General features: G+C 37.3%; 1 protein-coding gene across 2 annotated transcripts; it reads right to left on the bottom strand.

The window, feature by feature from the left end:
* Positions 1–247: 247 nt before the first annotated feature.
* Positions 248–16,586, bottom strand: FKBP7 (FKBP prolyl isomerase 7). Of its 2 annotated transcripts, XM_043990865.1 has the most exons (5): positions 16,304–16,586; positions 14,501–14,652; positions 9,928–9,994; positions 9,489–9,596; positions 8,255–8,388 (listed from the first exon to the last, which is right to left on the bottom strand). In XM_043990865.1, exons 1-4 carry the CDS (start codon positions 16,510–16,512, stop codon positions 9,494–9,496), a joined length of 531 nt encoding a protein of 176 aa, XP_043846800.1. In that variant the 5' UTR covers positions 16,513–16,586; the 3' UTR covers positions 8,255–8,388; positions 9,489–9,493. The 2 variants fall into 2 exon arrangements, with proteins under 2 accessions (XP_043846799.1, XP_043846800.1); XM_043990864.1 differs by lacking the exons at positions 9,489–9,596; positions 9,928–9,994 and adding an exon at positions 248–3,425.
* Between the last annotated feature and the right edge of the window lie 2,902 nt (positions 16,587–19,488).

The following is a 19,488-nucleotide window of genomic DNA, read 5'->3' as shown; positions in this document are numbered from 1 at the left end:
ATTTTATTTAAATTTTCTCCAATTTTTTTTTTTACATTCCAAAATATATAGCGTTTGAGAAACACTTGGAGTAATTACTACAAAAATGTCATGGTATTATCTTGTTTTGTCATTTGAGGTAAGAAAGCTCTACAAAAATTGAGATTTTTTTCTGAAAATCAGTTTTATTTTTAATGACACTAATTCAAAATTTAACAATGAATTAAATGCAGAAATGTTTTCTTTCTTTAAAAAAAAGAATGCCATTTACATTTATGCTATGATCTGGTAAAATGAGAAAAATGTTGTTAATAATTTAATGTAATCATACATGTTTAATTGCCGTATCAAATTAAAAGGACATTAAGAATTCTCTAAGCATAAGGTTTCATAAGCAAAGTTAAGAGAAGTAGCTAGAGATTGGGAAGTGGGTTGTTATTATTGAATGTGTATCTGCTCTATAGTTTTGTGGTTATAAGGTTCCTCATTGACACTTGAAACCTACTGCAAAGCTCAGACTCCTGTTTTTTCTCTATTGTTAAGCTTTTTAAGAACAAAGCACTTTAATGTACGTGGGTTTAGAAGATTTTATTTGTTTTCGCTACAAGGCACCCACAATTTGCAAACAAAATTTAATGGGCTCTAATTTTTTTTTTTCGAGGCAATGAGGGTTAAGTGACTTACCCAGGGTCACACAGCTAGTAATGTGTCAAATGGCTGAGGCTGGATTTGAACTTAGGTCCTCCTGAATCCAGGGCCAGTGCTTTATCCACTGTGCACCTAGCTGCCCCCCTGGGCTCTAATTTTTAATGTCACTTGACCTATATAAAAAGAAGACATAACAAAAAAACCAAAACAAAACCAAAAAAACACCCCAAAAAACTAGAATGAAAAACAGTTATAGGGATGAGGACTGGTCCTGTGATTTCATAGGTATCAGGAACTCCCAGGTGAAGAAACTCCCTCTACAGATGCAAGTCAGCACTTTCTCCGCACCGTATACAATGGGTGGAGCAGGATCATACAGCTAGTATGTGTTAAGATGCCGGGCTTGAACCCAGTTCTTCATGGCTTATGACTCATTCATTGTGCCACACTGACTATAAAATACACATTCAGAATTACTATTACTTCACAGGTTCTCGCTCTCTATAGAGACATAAGACAACTGTGTACGTTAATATAAAATGCCAGTATTATACTAACAGAGCATTGATCTACTTGTGTTTATGCAGAAAAATTTTATTTACTCTTTGTTGTATAGAGAGTATGGTTTCAAAATAGACCTTTGTATTCACTAACTAAAATATTTTTTAATGTGACTTTAGCCACTTTAATTTTTATCAGCAGGGATAGGATGATTAGAGTGCGATTCATTATGGAACAAAACAATTTTTATATCCTTCAGATCAACAAACATTTACTGCATAATCACAATGTGTTTGGCATTACACAGAAGATACCATATATCTCTGACCCGTAGAAGGCTGAAGAGTCAGTATGACAAGTTATCCAGGTGTTTTTTTTAACTATACTTTTATAACAGTATGATTTTAGTATTAAGTAAATTTTCTGAGAGGCTATTGTTAGAATATTTAGAAAAGTGTATAAAGCCAATTACTTGAAGATGACACGAAGTAAAAGCGTATTGAAGTATTTTACAACAAGCTCTATAAAAATTATTTTACTCATATTTTTTTAGATTTTTGCTAACATAATTTAAATGACAAGTCCTTTACAAGTGTTTTAGTAATGCCTTTTATCTTTACGTGAATCATTTCAATCTTCCCCAGTGAGGGAAGTGAAGCTCCCAAGGTGGCAAAGACCAACAATTAAGCAAAAACATCTAACATAAATGAACTTGACATGTACAGTGTTTGTACTCTTAGTCTCCCACTTCTCTACCATGATGGAGAAGGTAAATTTCATTATCTGTCTTCCTGGACTTTCATTTTTTTCCCCAGTTATTCTGAGTCCAGTTTCCTTTTAGTGATCTTTTCATTTATATTACTATAATCATTGTGTACTTAAGTCTCTTGATTCCATTTGTTAAGATCAATTCACATATTTCTCTGAATTCCTCAGGTTCACTGTGAATGAACAGAATATTTAATATTTATATTTAACAAGATTTCTTTAAATTCATATACTTCAGTATTTTTAACCATCGTCTAATCTATGGACACCCACTTTCCAATTCTGTATTACCATAAAATGTTGCAATGAATATTTTGGTATATACTAGATTTTTGTCTATGATTACCTAGGAGTATATACACTATGTGAGGTGGTGATCAGAGTTGCCCATTTAGAGAGTTACTTTGCTAATTGTGTGAAGGATGAGTTGGAAGATAAAGAAGTTGGAAGGAAAAAGATCAGTTAAAAAGCAATTACAAAAAAAAGAATGGGTAGGCTTTCTAGGGGCAGCTAGGTAGCTCACTAGATAAAGCACTGGGCCTGGCTTCAGGAGGACCTGAGTTCAAATCCGGCTTCAGACACTTGGCACTTACTAGCTGTGACTCTGGGCAAGTCACTTAACCCTTACTGCCCCGCAAAAAAAAAGGTAATTACAATAGTTCAGATAAGGGATAATATAAGCCTAAATTATTGGTAGTGGGAGTGGAGAGAAGGGAATAGATGAAAAATGTGGCAGAGATAGAAATGATAATCTTTGGTAAATGACTGGATATAGGGGTTGAAGAAAAAGTCAAATATGATTCCAAGGTTTTAAGGCTGGATGCCTAGAAGGATGATGTCATCATCATCAGATATAGGGAAGCTGGAAAGGAAGGCAAGATGAGTCAAAGCTTTGGAAATTTTGAGTCTGAGATGTTGGCTGCTTCATCAAAATACTGAAATATGTGCAAAAAAAAAATCTTTTGGGGACAGCTAGGTGGCACAGTGGATAAAGTACTGGCCCTGGATTCAGGAGTACCTGAGTTCAAATCTGGCCTCAGACACTTGACACTTACTAGCTGTGTGACCTTGGGCAAGTCACTTAACTCTCATTGCTCTGCCAAGGGAAAAAAAAAACAACCCCCAAACCCCTGAAATCTGTGTTTATAGTCATTACTAAATTTGGCACAGAACATATAATTATTACCCAATTTCACTCCTTTTTGGGGTACATTATAATTTATTATCAAACATTTACAAAAGGTTCAGAAATTAATATTTTAGAGGTATCAACATGTGGCCTTGTAGGGAAAAAATAAGCAAAATTTGGATAAAAATAATTTTGTAGAAAATACAAAAGATAGCTAAATGAATTTAGAAAGAATATTCTATAGTTCATCATGTTGATATACATTATATTCCTTGGGAGAAATGAAGCCATCTCCATCGTGGTCATTTTTCTTAAAAATATCTTCTAACACGGAATCATGATATGACTGGTCACGTGGTTTATCATCTTTCTCAAATTCTTTTTTCAAGTAATAATTGATCTATGTTGAAAAAAAGAACACTTGCTGAAACAAACATCTTATAAAGCATTTTGGAGAATTTAATAAGAATGTAAAAATTTGAAGCCCCAAACCACATTGTTATAGAGGACAGTTTCCACATGAAGTATCACAAAAGGGCACTTGAGTTTGTCAACTTTAAATAAAATTTTTTTGGGGGAAATCTCCCAAACCTCTTCAAATTAACATTACTTAAGTGTGAAAAAATATTTAAAGATACTGATTTTTATGATATAACTGCATTGTAAGGAAATCAGATCTCATGAACATTTGTATACAACTTCAACAATGAAAAATCATCTTAAACGTATTTTTACTCTTATTCAAGACAGCATTTTAGAAAATCTCTATCAAAGCACAGTGTTAGGATAATTCCAACCCTCCTTCTGACACTTAAAATGTCCATCAAAATTCAGTAAATAAAACATAATCCAGGCTTTGGAGCAAAATGAATTTTAATCTCCTGCTTCTAACATTTTCAAGTGCTAACATAGGTGACATTAGCAGTTTCCCTACTTGTGGATGTCTCATAAAAAATAAATACTTTAAAGTATTTTTCCAAACAAGATTAAGTTTCTTTTAGAAAATGGAATTTCTGTTGTTATTCACTGTGAGAGTGGGAATAGAGAACTGGAGGAAACTGACAGATCATTGTGAAATGTTACAGAGTGAAAAGACATTATATAAGTGGCCTTAAGAACAATAACCTTTTTTTGGGGGGGGTGGAGGTGAAGTAGAGAGCAAGTCATCCACATGTGCTTCAGGCTATGACTAAAGAAAAGGTAGCAGAGCTATTGGAAAGCAATAGCTGTTAAGGCTAAAGGAAATGAGAGTAAGAGAAATTGTGAAGGCACTGTCAGAAGGCTACAGGGAAACTGACAAAGTTTTAGCAGCACAGGTGGCCAGTCCATTCACCTGTCATGGGTATGGTTTCCAGTGGCAAGATAAAGGTACTCTGAGGGCTACATCAGCTGTTCTCAGGAAGAAGTAGTTCTCAGGAAGTAGCTGGATATTTGGGCACACATGATAATGGTGTGATTTTTTTTTTCTCCTACCAAGGACTGGTGTGATTCTGACTGTCTCTTTATTGAATAGTTTTATAAAACTGCTTCGTTGCGGAGGGTATTAATTAGTAGACAAGCATTAATCATATATACACTATACTAAGCACTAAGTAAACAAAGAAAGGGAAAAAAACATGAACTATGCAACTTTTTCTTCACGTGAGAGAGGCCGTCTGAGTGACATGAGAGGAGGGAAAAAGAGGTAATGAGTGACCTTATTTTTTTTCATGAATTGAGTTGAGTCCATCAATTGAGGGGGCAAGAAAAAGAGGTATTGAGGGAGGGGTGAAAGAGGATAAAAGTATTAAGGCATTTCAGAGTTTATGGATCATGGAAATTAGAGCACATAAATAATGGCAAGATCAAGGGTATGTCCATCTCTGTGTACAGCTCAGGTGAAGTGGAGGAGAGGAGTAGGTCAAGGGAAATGAGCCAACTGAGGAACTGGGAAGTTAGCGTATTGAAGGAGTAGTAACAGGTATGTTTTAAGTCCCCTAACATGAGGTCAGGAGTTCAGGTAGAGAGAGATACTATGGGCCTGGTACTGAACTCATTTAGGAAAGAAAGAGAATGTTCTGGGATGACACCAGAACACCATAGAGAGCAGTTGCTTTTTTTTTTTTTTTAAAAGGAAATAGCAGGTCAAAGGCTTTAAAAACCTTATAACATTGTCATTTCTTAGAAAGCAAGTAAATCTTTCCACAGGCAAGAATGCTTTCTCCTGCTGGTTCATATTAATAAATCCTCTTTTATTTTTGCTATTATAGTCTATAAGAAGAAGAGAAACACATGGGTAAGTAAAGAGGCCCTGAATTCATTAATATCAGGCTTTTCATTAGGACTAATCTATTAGATTTACTGAGTTAATTAAATTACAATTAATCCTAATAATAATAGCTAGAATTTATATAGTGCTTTCAAGTTTGCAAAGTGCTTTATATGTATTGCATTATAATATACAACAATTGGCCAAATGCATTTTATTTTTACCTATGAGGCTATATAAATAACTGGATTTAAATTAATATTCTGAGCAGAGGCCTTAGACTATGGGTATAATAGCAGTACCTCTATGTTCCAGGGTGTAAGGATAAAATAAGATTTTTTTTTTGGCTGGGCAATTAGGGTTAAGTGACTTGCCCAGGGTCATACAGCTAATAAGTGTTAAATGTCTGAGGTCACATTTGAACTCAGGTCCTCCTGAATCCAGGGCTGGTGCTTTTATCCACTGTGCCACCTAGCTGCCCCTAAAATAAGATTTTACACACACACACACACACACACACACACACACACACACACACACACACACACACAAATACACACACATACACACACCCCACTCTGCAAACCTTAAGTGCTACATAAATGCTATTATTATTTTTATTAGGCCTGGTTTTATAATCAACACAATTTAAAATGCACTGTTTACTTATTATTAATGCTATGACTCATTTACTGAAAGTTTTGAAATCTTATCAGTTGATTTCAGACCCTTCTTCAATATTATTTTATGCTTGGCAGTGACATCTATGGAAACTGCAGCTAAATCAGTTCTTTTGGGGACTCTCTACTATAATATGGAGAAAAGGATTGTAGGGGCCCTGGTCTGAAGCCTGTTACCATCTCTGTGCCATGGAGTACAAATGCATTTTAGAGAACTGCTATTTTTGTGTTCCTAATAATGAAAGGTTGTGATGGATGACTGATGGCTATTGGAGTTTCTCTGTAAAGGCTTACTCTTGATGGAGAGTTGTCAGTGTTGATCCTTTAAAAGAGGACTCAGGGAGGATGGCATAGAATTATCAGAGAAGTCTGCATAAAAGTAACCATTAAAAAATAGCTAATATAGTGGTCAGTAGTCACATTCAAGGCATATTCTATAACCATTAAATTCTAACTTCCTCCCACCCAAGTAGTTAGGAGAAATTAATTTCCTTGTTACTCTGCTGTTGGCCAAGGTAAGGGATTTCTGATATATATCATGACAGGGCTGTGGGAGAAGGGAGTGAGAGAATGGGAAGTGGCCAGAAATGAATCCATCACTTAGTCAAATCTGGCATTACTGTCAAGAATGGAATGGAATGGAGACATCACAAATTGGATGATCAGTTAGGAAATTTGTCACAGTCCATGTGGCAATCAGGGCCTGTCCTTGGGGAGGGAAGGTAGGAGGGTAGTAGGAAGAAAGGAATAGATGAGAGGTATATTGCAGAGGTGAATCAACAGAATTTATTGATTTATTTGGATATCAGAAGAGATAACTTTAAGGTTTTAAATATGAGATATTAGATAAGTGATGCTATCACTGACAGAAATAGTGAAATCAAAAGGAAGAACAGGTTTTGAAGTAAAGATACATTTCGTTTTGGACATATTGAGTTGAGGTTCCCCTGAGACATTCAGGTCTTTGAGATACATCTAGCTTGAGAGGTGTGAGGAAGAGGAGAGAACAGGTACAGAGTGACGAGTAAGATAAAGGAGTTATTAAGGGTTGAAGAGAAAAACTGTTCAGAGACTGGGCCCAATGGAAGTTATACATTGGTGGGGGGTACCTATGTTTGAGGTTATTACCAGATTTAGCAACTTTGAAAATAGGTTTGAGGATTAGCTAGCTGGGAATTTGAAAAAGTCAAGGAAGTGAGGGAAGACCCAACAACTGGAGGATGACCAAAAAAATTATGGTATATGAATAAAATATAATATTATCGTGTCATAAGAAATTATGAAAAGGAAGGGTTTGGAGACATCTGGGGAGACTTGTCTGAAATGGTGAAGAGTTAAGCGAGCAAAACCAGAACAACAAATTATGTGACAACAACCACCGCCCCCCCCCCCATTGAAATTAAAAAGTAACTTTGAAGATTGAAGAACTCCAGTCAATGAAACAAATAGCCATGACTCCAGAGGACTGATTGTGAGGCATGCTACCCACAACCTGAGAGAAGTAATAAACTCAAGACATAGATTCAGATGTCTTTGGATGTGGCCTATGCTGGAATTTATTTTGCTTGACTATGCATATTTGTAACAAAGGTTTAGTTTTGCTTTTTTTTTTATAATGAGGGAGTAGGGGGTAGTGAGAGGGAGATAGGGATCCCCCTCCTACACACACACACACACACACACACACACACACACACACACACACACACACACACACACACGAGAACAGAATGAAGGCCAGAGGAAATACCAGATAAGCTGGACAGTTCTGAAAGTTACATGTTGAACTCATTATATTTTAAAAGAAAAAGCTCTACATTAATAGAGATTGGTTTTTTTGGTTTTATTTTGTGATTTCACAGTTTTATGTAAAATCCTCTTCTTGTTCTACTATATATATATATATATATATATATATGAAATACTCATTTTCTTTAGTGTTTGTTTAGTTCAGAATTTAAAAAAATTAAGTCATGGGAATGGAGGCTTCTAAAATTATGGCTACTAGTGAATCATGAAAGTGGTAGATCATGTGGTCAACATAGTACACAAGTGAAGTCAGAGTAGAGGAAAGGACCTGAGATGAGAGGAAGGGATCAAGGAGTTGGAAGTCATGGTGCCAGGGAAGTACAAGTCTAGAGAAAGTGAAGGAATGGGAGAGGTGGTAAGATTGAAGGTTGTATGAATGAGAGCCCAAGCTACAGTTTAAAACACAAAAGGGAAACCCTCTTTGGAACAAACATGTACCAAAACAATGGTTTACAAGTAAAACCTAACATAAAAATGTTCTGTCTGGGTTACCTCAGGTTTAGAAAGTTTCTTGTCGTTGTCCACATCTATCTGTTTAAATGTTTCAATGCTTCGAGGTCCTTTGGTCACGGCATAGAGTTCAATCTCAAAAATCAGTGTTGCATCTGGTGGAATCAAGCCTTGTGCTAAAGAGATGACCAAAAGATAAATGTGAACACAGGTTTTGGTCAAAGATGAAGTAACAAATAACATTATTAATACTTGTGCCTTTATATTTTTTGAAATATTCCATTCACACTTTTAATGATTTCTTAGCCATTTCCCATCATTTTTATCTAAAGTATGCCAGGTCAAAGGATTCATAGACCTAAAATATTTTGATTAAGGTAGAATCAATAATCACCACTCACCTGGCCCTTGTTGGCAGAATCTCTGTTATTTTCAAGTATGATATGAACATGGTAATTAAAAGAGAATTAATGCAGAGAAATGATGCAAAGGTACAGAATTCAAGGTAAGAATTATAGAAAGAATTCAGAATTGTTGATATTTCTTAGAAAATTAAATTATTATGTAATTACTTGAAAACATGGAGAAAATACACTTATTAGCCATGACTTTGACTCTTAATATAAAATTTAAAAAATGAGTAGAATAGAAATATCTACACAGCTTATGAAGAGATTTCATTTATGATATAATTATAAAGATATTGGAGGGAATGTGAATATTTAATTCACATTAAACCAATTAGTGTGAGAACTAAGGGAACTTTCTTAGTTGAATGGAGAAGGGCTATAGAATGTTCATAATTTATAGTCTTAGAGCATTTCTTGGGGTTACTGAGAGGTTAAGTTAACTTGTCCAGGGTCAGACACAGCTAGTATGTTTCTGAGGCAACACTTGAATCTGAGTCATAATGATTACAAGGCCAGTGAACTCCGCTCACCATGTCATGCTTCTTTTAAGAGACAATATATTTAAGTTAACAATTAATGTAAAATATACAAAAGAAATAACTGACTTCTTTCCATTCACTTGTGCCAAAACATCTCTTCCTTATTGGCAAGAACGCATAATTATGGACATAGCAGGGATTGGCTAAGTATTCTATTGTAAAAGAACATTTTTGCTAAAAGGTTTATAGAATCTAAAGAGAAAGGAATGTTAAAGCCAGAGACAAAAACAGAAAGGGAGCAGTGAGACCCAGAGTTAGTACAAAAGAAATCTGACCTATGCATCATGCAGTTAATAACAAAGGTTAGTGTTGTGACAACATGCTTACCTGACCTATAAGCAAAGAACTAGATAGTCAATGATGATTTCTGGAAAACTGATTTCCATGTTTCTAATTTGTCCAGCTATAATTTCCTGGTCACAGGAAGAAAACTTCCTTGATAAGAACAAAAGAAAAAAATTTAAAACTCAAATGCCAAGGCTAACACTTCTTTATATAAAAATGCATATATACTTACACACATATATACGTGAACATGCCAAATTTCTTAATAAAAATGCAAGCATGCAGAGTATTACCGATATGAAAGTTTTTCTTTCAACACATTTTAAGAATATATAAATATATAGGATTATGTGCATTTCCTGTATAGATGACTGACATTTAGGAGATGAAGCCCATAAGATAGGTTGTGAGAAATGCTATGTAGCACATGGACAGGTGAAGCCCTAACAAATCACATGCATTTCAAGACATGCAGGAATACCTTGTAGCAGAAGACAAGGCTGATGCAGAGAAAATACTTCTTTTCAGTCTCCTTAAAATAGTTACATCTGAGATAAGGTGTATAGAGTAATGAATTTTGTAAAAATAAGTAAACTTATAATTATGAACAAACTTCTTGTCTCTTAGAAATGATTTATGGTTTACAAAATTTTAACATACTTTAATTTATTCAGCATACAATGTGATGAGCAAATATTTTATCAAACTTAAAATTTCAATTAAACTTTCCAGCTCTAAATTCCATCATAGAAGCATGGAATATTAGAGGTAAAAGGGAACATTGTGCTTATCTAAGTATACTTTTAGTCTCATATAGGAGACTAAGACCCAGAAAAGTGATTTATCCAAGGGTCAGTATAGATAATTAATGCAGAGCAAAGACCAAAAGTCTGAATTCTAGTTAATTCTTTTTTTTCCCCCTTTTTTTGGCATGGGGCAATGAGGGTTAAGTGACTTGCCCAGGGTCACACAGCTATTAAGTGTCAAGTTTCTGAGGCCTGATTTGAACTCAGGTCCTCCTGAATCCAGGGCCGGTGCTTTATCCACTGAACCACCTAGCTGCCCCCACATTAATTCTAATTAACAGAGGGAAGTTCTGTTAATTATTTTGTTTATCCTGTATGCAGTTTGTACATATTTATTTGTTTTCAGTCTTCCCCTTTAGACTATGAGCTCCTTGAGGGCAGGGATCACCTTTTGCTTTTCCCTGGCACTTAACACAGTGCATGACACATAGTAGGTACTTAATGCTTATTGATTGCCTCACTGTCCTGATTCCTAGACTAGTGTTCTTTCCAATCCAAGTTTGACAATAGTTCAATAAACCTGGGGACAAGACAGTAATCTTATATATTGCTATCTATTTTGCAATCAAAGTAGATGTATTCTGGCATGATGACATTTATCAGTAGAGTCTTTTAGCTCCTACCACAGAACCTCATATGCAGTAAGCACTTAATAAGTGTTTGTTGAATTAAGAATGATTATTTTGAAAAATAAAAGAGAAAGTCAATAATGGCATTTAGAGGCCATTAAAAACAGTTTACTTTAAAGAAAGCTAGCTTTTTTCCCTCTCTATTGTGCACTAGATGAAATAACAAGGACTCAGGTTTATCTGTTAGATTTATAAAGAGTCTTTTATTCAGAGAATACAAAGTGCTCAGGTTATAGCAGGTGAAATCTAGGTTACCCAAGGCCTGCCCACAGATACAGAAACATTACTGGATCACACACACAAACAAATCCTACTCTCCCACTCTCCCCCCCCCCTCCCCAATTCAAACCCCAACTAGCTCCCAGAGCAATAGAAGGTTTTATTAGAAAATGATACCAGTCTTGGTAGCTCCCAGGATCCAAAGAATGAGTTAATTGAAATGCCTGGTAAAATGGAAGCATACTATGGCTGTATCTGTGTCAGACTAATAAACTATAAAGTTCTCATATGTGGCTGGGGTAGGATATTTTTAATCTATATAGAAAAGTCGTGATATTTGAAGTCGGAAAAAAACAAAACCCCAAACAATTCAAACCTTGGTTAAGCCTTTTAAACCCGAAGATTCTTCCCATACTTCCTGCCCCCCTCCCCTTCAGCCTTGACCTTACCCATCTGCTTATTAGATATTATTGCTTCTCAGAGTGTAATGCCTCTTGGCTCAGTGTTAGGAGGCAGATACATACTTAGTGTACTTTGAAGGGCTAGTGTCTCTATAGCTTCTAGTTATCTCACCTTTTATAGGTCTCCTAAATGCCTTTATTGCAGTTGTTCCTCCTTAAGGATAAGCTATTAAAGCTACCCTTCTACCCCTATTCCTCTGAATTCATTGTTCCTTGGATGTAACTTGGCTCTGATGCATTCTAGTATATCCATTTGATTTTTGCAGAATTCAACACTTAATCTGATTTTGTTAGAAGGATAAAGGGTTAAAATTCCTACCATTATATTGAATGTAATTACTTTTTTTCAAGTCTCAAATGAAATGAAATGAAATAAGCACATCTTTATGGGTCTCTGCAAAACTGAAAACTTGGTATATAAATCCTTCTTTTTTTCCAGGGAGTGCTGTTCAGATGGGACCAAATAATAAGCAAATGCCACTAGATAAATTTGAAGTGGCAGCAGTTATAGATAATTAGACTCTGGGAGAAAAAATATTGACTATCTTCTCTCTAGGTGATTTAGAGGTCGATCTGTCTGACTCTATCCAGTACATAATCTCTTGAGGTCTCTTTCAGCCCTATGAATCTATATCAATGGACAATGATTTGCCAACTTTTTTCCACTGACAGACGGAATGGATAAACAAGTGGCCAGAATGAAATCCCAACATTTCCTCTGATACATGTGAACCACACTATTATCCAATTCAACGACTTTGTTGAAAACACATCAGTTATGTGCCAGGACTTGTGATTACTAAACGCTCACTGCTTTTTGTAGTCACACAGGGTTGTCCCAAAAGTCTTAGTGCCGTTTTAAGCTTTAATAACCTCAAACTGCACTAAGACTTTTGGGACACTCTGCATCATGCCAACACCTCAGGGATGTATCAGTGGCTCCAAGTATTCTCTCATACAGCATACTACTTCTTTCAGATCCAGTTTAGACACGTCTTCTGGAAGTCCAGAAGACAGAGGGAGGAATGATGTTCCCTATGGCTCCAGGATTGTAACAGCCCTGTCCCCAGTAGAGAAGAGTTGGAATTTTATCTACATGTATGAGGTCCATTTCTCTTTTTCATCCCTTCTCTGTGGTGGATTAAGAAGACGTTGGGGGTGTGCAGCTAGGTTTCGTAGTGGATAAAGCACTGGCCCTGGATTCAAGAGGACCTGAGTCCAAATCCGGTCTCAGACACTTGACACTTAGTAGCTGTGTGACCTTGGGCAAGTCACTTAACCCTCATTGCCCCCCCACCCCAAAAAGAGGTTAGACCCTGAAGACTTCAGCCCATTTGCTCAGCATTCTATAAAAAAATTTGTTGTGTGTGGTTGAATCAGTGACTTGCTTACTATATCTTAGATGCTGATCTTAAAATGGTTCTGGGAATCCTTCCTTCTATCTTTAGCTGTCTTTATTTTTAGTTTCACTTTCATCCTGAGATAGAGAGCATGGCACAAAGAAAGAATAATAGAAAGAGGGGGGCAGCTAGGTGGCGCAGTGGATTAAGCACTGGCCCTGGATTCAGGAGGACCTGAGTTCAAATCCAGCCTTGGTCACTTGACAATTACTTGCTCTTTTTTTTTTTTTTTTGCAGGGCAATGGGGGTTAAGTGACTTGCCCAGGGTCACACAGCTAGTAAGTGTCAAGTGACTGAGGCCGGATTTGAACTCAGGAACTTCTGAATCCAGGGCCGGTGCTTTATCCACTGCACCACCTAGCTGCCCCTGACAATTACTTGCAAGTCAATTAACCCTCAATGCCCTGCCTCCCCCAAATAATAATAATAATAATAATAGTAATAGTAATAGTAATAGTAATAATAGAAAGAACCAGAATATATAGGTCTGAAGCCTGGCTCTGTTCTTCACATGTTGGATAAACATAACAAAGTGAGTCTCATTTTCCTCATATGTAAAATGAGGATAATAATTCTTGCACATTTCCTGATAGCATAGGCCTAGCTGCTGTAAGAAAGGCATTTTGCTAACTTTAAGTGTTACACAAATGTGAATTATTATTTCTATAATATGCTAATAATATTCCGTATTATTTCCATAATATGACCCCTACTAAGTTAGGTCAACTCCAGCACCTCACTGTGGAATGGCAGTGAGTCTAGTTAGTTCTTGAAGGTTTTGCCAGGGAAGTGACAAGCACTTAAAGGTCCTAGCCAAAGTGGTTCAGCAGTCAATCAACAAACATTTATTAATCACCCATTATTTTCTAGACATTGTGCAAGGCACTGAGGATTGAAATACTAAGAATGAAACAATCTTGACTTAAGTCTGTTGTCTGAGGACCAGCATAGACATTGAAAAAAAAATTAGGGCCCTAGATTCAGAGGGACATTAAGGATTTTAGTCTAACAAATCCCCTTTATTTTACAGGTTGGGAAACTGAGGGCCCAGAGACTTGATTTTGTCCAAAGTCACAAGTGGGGCAAGTGTCAGAGATGGAATTTGAACCCTAGGATGTCTGACTTCAGATCCAGAAGACTGGCTACCACATGACTTTTTTGGTGTTTTGTTTGTTTGTTTTTGCAGGGCAATGAGGGTTAAGTGACTTGTCCAGGGTCACACAGCTAGTAAGTGTCAAGTGTCTGAGGCTGCATTTGAACTCAGGTCCTCCTGAATCCAGGGCTTGTACTTTATCCACTGCACCACCTAGCTGCCCTCTCCACACGACTTTTTAAAGGTGCATAAGCCACTCATGAAGAAATGAATTTGTCTAGGAGTAGTATTCACACCTGTGAAGTATTGAGGACATTAAAAATAACAAAGCACCTAGAATGATGCTTACAGAACACAGAAGTTTTATGATCAGCTTTTCTAATGATTCATTTTGAAATACAACTGAAACAGAATAGGATTATCAATTTTAGTATTAAGTGTTTTACCATAGCCTTCCTTTCCATAGGCCAGTGAAGGAGGTATTGTCACTTTTCTTTTTTCTCCAGAGCACATGCCCATCATAGCAATATCTAGGCCTTTTATTACTTGCCCAACACCAAGAACGAACCATTTTGGGTGACCTTTATTTTGTGTCCGGCTACAGTACAAAAAAAAAAAAGAAAAAAAGACAATTTTTAAAGTAACAAAGTCATGCCATGGAAAGTAAGAGATATATGACAGATAATGTTCTAAACAATTAATAGTGTCAAATATGTACATCAGAACTGAGATACTATTTTAAATATTAAATAGCTTTGTATCATTAGTTAATCTATACTTGGAGGTGTTCTGGTTAATATTTGATAACCAGGTCTCACAGAAAATTAAAGGTGTTCTCAGGATACACTTTTAAGTTTAATCTGCATTATTAACATTTTCTCCAACACTTTCTTAAGTCTAAACAATCAACACAAAAAATAAATCAAGTTTAATTGGGCACATTAGCCATTTCCAAGGAATCAACATGTTCACCCTGAAGATTTAACAATTGGCTCAATTAGATAGGTCCCCTAAGCCGCCTCCAGTACACCCCTTATGCTACCCATTTTGTATTTCTACCTGAGTCATGGTACTATATATTCCTAGTTTTAAGCCTAAATTGCCTCAAAAACAGGGTCAGACTAGGAATATAATTTGCCCAAAGCTACTAATACTAGTAGCAAGGGGCTACTTCATTTTTATTCTCAACTTAACTTTTTTCTAATAAAGCTGTGAAACTTTTCCTAATCTCCCACTGCTCCCAATGTTATTGTTTCCCCCTCCATAATATCATGTATATTTTGATATTTGCTGTATATTCAGAGATACACATTTACGATTTAAGTTCCTAGAAAACAGAAGCTGTCATTGATGTTTTTATATTCCAAGCATCTAGCTCAGTGCCTTTTAAAATATTAAGTAGGTGTTTAATAAATACTTGTAGGGTGGAATTTGTTTAATTCATGGAATAATTGGCTTCAGACAATTCCAGTTAGCTACTAAACAAGAACATGATTTTTCCATTGTCTCCTATCATTCCCCTTTTTAGGCTTTTTAGGTGACTAAAGGAAAAAATACTTTGGGTAATATAAAAAAACAAGTCATTACTGATATAACAATGGAACTGGGAAGTTGTGTCAAGGAAAAACAGAAATAATACAAAGAAGTCTTGTGTTGCATGCACAGAAAATTCTCCTAGTGTGTGGTATAGTGCTCCCTAGGGGCACAACTTGCTAAATGCCTCTTAAAAACTCCTGAATCCCAAGAAAGAAAGAAGATATGCTGAAGGAGTTACTACAAGAATTTGCTACTGTATTTAATATCCTCCATAATCATTGGGGATGTGGGGGGGAGAGATTATTATTATGAAAAACATCCTTATGTAGTTCACTATATACATATATAGTTCTATTTATATAAATATATGCACTCTCTGGTATAGTTCAAATGATCTCAATTTACAAAGAGAAAAAAAGCACAGATATGGTTACATCTTGGGCCTACATCTCCACTTTTCAGTAAATTTAACAGTAATATTCAATCAAATAAAAAAAATTGAATCTTGCTCCTTAGATGCAACTTAGTCATAATATCTAGTCACTGCATCTTCAGCTTTTGCACAAATTTATCCCATAATCTGATTTGTTAGAAGGATGCAGGATTTTATCTCCTACTCCCCATCTATCGAACAACTAGTTTTCTATTGGCGGGAACGAGGTCAGATTTGGTACATATTTGGATAACGGTGGCGTTAAGTCTGCGTTTCTTACCTACAGTAGAATTTGGTGCCGTTTGCCAAGTAGCCATCATAATGGGCATTTAGCAGGTCCCCCTTCTTGCTTTTGGAAGAACAGTTTCCTGGAAGATGCAGAACTTCTATCTTCACTTCTTCCATACTTTCCTCCAGTTTTTGTCCCTGCATGAGAGAGAAGAGGCTTAAAGCCTGCAAGAAAAGAACGCATTTAAAGGAAAAATACATGACTCCCGAAGTTGTTCCCAAAAGGTTCCGGGGACCACCTCCCTCTATTCTTCCCCCCTCTAACTAGGCTCTAGACGCGTGGCATTGTTACGTCATAGAGGGGCGCTGGAGGAGGAGACTTGTCACACCTCCAAGGGGGGCGGCGCTTGTCTGGACTGGGAGGAACTAGGGCTCTGCTGTATAAACCAATTCTGACCCGAACGTGGGCAGATAGCGGGTGGCGGGACAGAGGCTCTGTCTGCCAACCTTAACTCCCTCTTTCCTTTTACTGGGAGGTTTTGTGTTGAGACTGTAAAAAACGTCCCAAACGCGGCAAGCTTGCAACGCAAAGATACTCGTCAGAGTTATCTAAGTGTGACTTAACCCGACAGACTTCTGATTAATTTTTACTTGCCCTAAAAGTGAAATTTTCAAAGTTCTTGGAGATCCGCGGTTGGTGCAGCTGCTGCCTACAGACATAGATTGCAAAGCTTAAGAAAAAGGAAAATAACTACTCCAGGGGAAATTATTTCAGTCTGGTTTTCCTGGTTTGTCTGCCTTAGAGCAGCAACAGAAAATCCTATGCCTGGGAATGGGATTGCAAAAGGTACCCGTCATTTTCTTGAGGTTTTAAAGAAAGCAACAAGCCAGTTCACTGTGGGATATGAGCAGATATCCCAACCTCATTCCTTAAAGGGTTTTTTCCCCACCACGTATTAAGCCGTTCCTTTCTGAGTAAAGTAACGAGGTGGGTGTTCTCTGCTGTGTTACCCGAGGTCATTCAAACACCGGCCAATCACTCAGGCTGCTTGCTTTCTCTAGAAGAAACTCACAAACCTAGCACGTAGCAAAGAAGCTGAACTTTTGTATCCGAGGGTGGGGAGGAATTCTCAATTAGGTCCAATTCAACAAAAATTAAGAACTTACTATCTCGCAGGGCAGTTGCGGGGGCTTGAGAGAGACAAAGATGAAAAAGTTACAGTCCAGTCCCGGAGCCTTACAATGTAATTGAGGGGAGAGAAGACATCTACCCCCCCAAATTATCACAATTCAGAATAAAAGTGCCATTCATATAATGCCACTTACGTAAAATATATAATGCTGTGATCTGGGGCAAATCACTCTTTCTGGGTTCCAGTTCCCTCATCTGTTAAAAAACTCGAAGGGTCCCGGACTAGATTGGGAAGCAGTGGTATAAAATGGAACAGAGACCTGGTTGAGGGGTCAAAAGACGACCTAGATTCATAATCCTACCTCCTGAGGATTGATTACTACCTCTGTGACGTTGCCAAGTGGTTTAACCTGCTCTAGGTGTCAGTTTCCTCATCTGTAAAATGAGCGGGGTTGGGCTTAAATAACCTCTCAGGCCCTGCTTCCTCCAGGACCCTGGGCCCCAGGTCCAATTAGGCAGCTCTAAATCTCTAATTCTAAGGATCTGAAGAGTAGTCAGGAAAGATACAAAGGAGGAATTTACAATAAGAATAAAGAAAACATCTTCAATTTCATTCAACAACAGTCACAAAATTATGACTTGGTGCTTACTTGTATTAAATAACATTTGAAAACAACCAAACAAAATCCAGGTACATTCCCAGAGGCTTTTATTACCAGACAGTAAGAATGTTCTTATTCATTAATGCTTGCTAGCTATTTGATAGGAACGTAAGAAGCCTGCACCGTGCTCAGGGCACTAGTATTTTTTGTTCACTTTGGGTGCCAGAATTTTCAGTCTCTCATCTTCAGGTGTGTGTGCCTTGAACTTCAAAGCATCTTCTTCATCTCTTTTCTAATTCACAAGTCAGCATTATTAATTAGGATAAAAGCATTAAATCCTGGAAGAGATTTTGGAGGTCACGAGTTGTTTTATAGTTGAGAAAAGTGGCCCAGAACAGCTAAGTAATTTATTATCCAGGGTCACAAGTCTCTCTCTCTCTCTTTTTTTTAAACAAAAGTCTTAAAAGATTCTAGACAAAGCGGTTGGGACAGAAGAGAGAGGTTATACTTCAGAGATGCCGCTAGGTGGCGAAAGGTTTAAATCCCGCATCCGACACTCAGTAACTGTGAACCATTGAACCTATCTCATAGGCAGTTTTCTCATGCGTAAAAGGAAGGCGTTGGATTCGATGACCACAGAGGTCCCTGTCTTCTCTGAGGAAGATTTGGGTTCGAATCCTGACTTAGAGTCACTAGCTGTGTACCCCAGGGAAATGAACCTCTTTCTCAAGCTGTTTCCCCGTCTCTGAAACAGGCGAGTAGTTTTCTATGACCTCAAAGGTCCTTTGCAGCTCTAAAAAAGGAAGGAAAAAGGCGTATATTAAGTGCTTCCTAGGGGGCCATGTAATATTAAGTGGGGGGACACAAATGCTGCGAAGGACATTAATAGTTGTGTGAACCAGTCCAAGACATTTAAATTCTCAGCCCCATTTTCCTCATTTATAAAATGGGAGTTAGAGGTCCCTTTCAGTCCAATTCTGATAAGTGCACTAATTGTGTGACCCTGAATAAGTCACTTAACCTGGGGCTGTTGAGTTTCAGCCTAGGTTTCAGTCATATCCGATTCCCTATGACCCCATTTTTGGGATTTTCTTGGCAAATATACGAGTCATTTGTCATTTCCTTCTCCAGCTTATATTACAGATGAGGAAACTGAGGCAGAGTTAAGTGAGTGTCTGATGCCAGAATTGAACTCAGGAAGATGAGTCTCCCTGTGCTCCATCCATTGCTCCACCTATCAGCCCTTAATCTTGTGTGTGTGTGTGTGTGTGTGTGTGTGTGTGTGTGTGTGTGTGTGTGTGTGTGTGTGTGTGTGAATAAATACCACTTGCCTCCCAAGGTGGTTGGGAGGCTCAACTGAAATAGCTTTGCAGACCTTAAAGCATTACATGCATATTAGATGGTGGCGTTGGTTGGGCAGCAGGAGCTAAGAGTGATGTGTAGGAGGAGAGCCTGGACCCTGGGATTGCAAGGAAGGGCCAGTTCCGAGATGACAGTTCCCCG

This window comes from Dromiciops gliroides, chromosome 3 (genome assembly GCF_019393635.1).
Source record: "Dromiciops gliroides isolate mDroGli1 chromosome 3, mDroGli1.pri, whole genome shotgun sequence".
NCBI lineage: Eukaryota > Metazoa > Chordata > Mammalia > Microbiotheria > Microbiotheriidae > Dromiciops > Dromiciops gliroides.
The sequence above is the reverse complement of the archived record's forward strand: the minus strand, read 5'-3'. Positions and strand labels throughout refer to the sequence as shown.

Excerpts from the sequence above, each read along its gene's own strand:
- FKBP7 (XM_043990864.1), bottom strand. The coding sequence starts at position 16,512 with ATGTATTTTTCCTTTAAATGCGTTCTTTTCTTGCAGGCTTTAAGCCTC. Across the intron at positions 14,653-16,303 it reads GGCACCAAATTCTACTGTAG|CCGGACACAAAATAAAGGTC; the intron begins GTAAGAAACGCA and ends TTTGTACTGTAG. Across the intron at positions 3,426-8,254 it reads AGAAACTTTCTAAACCTGAG|ATCAATTATTACTTGAAAAA; the intron begins GTAACCCAGACA and ends TTTTCAACATAG.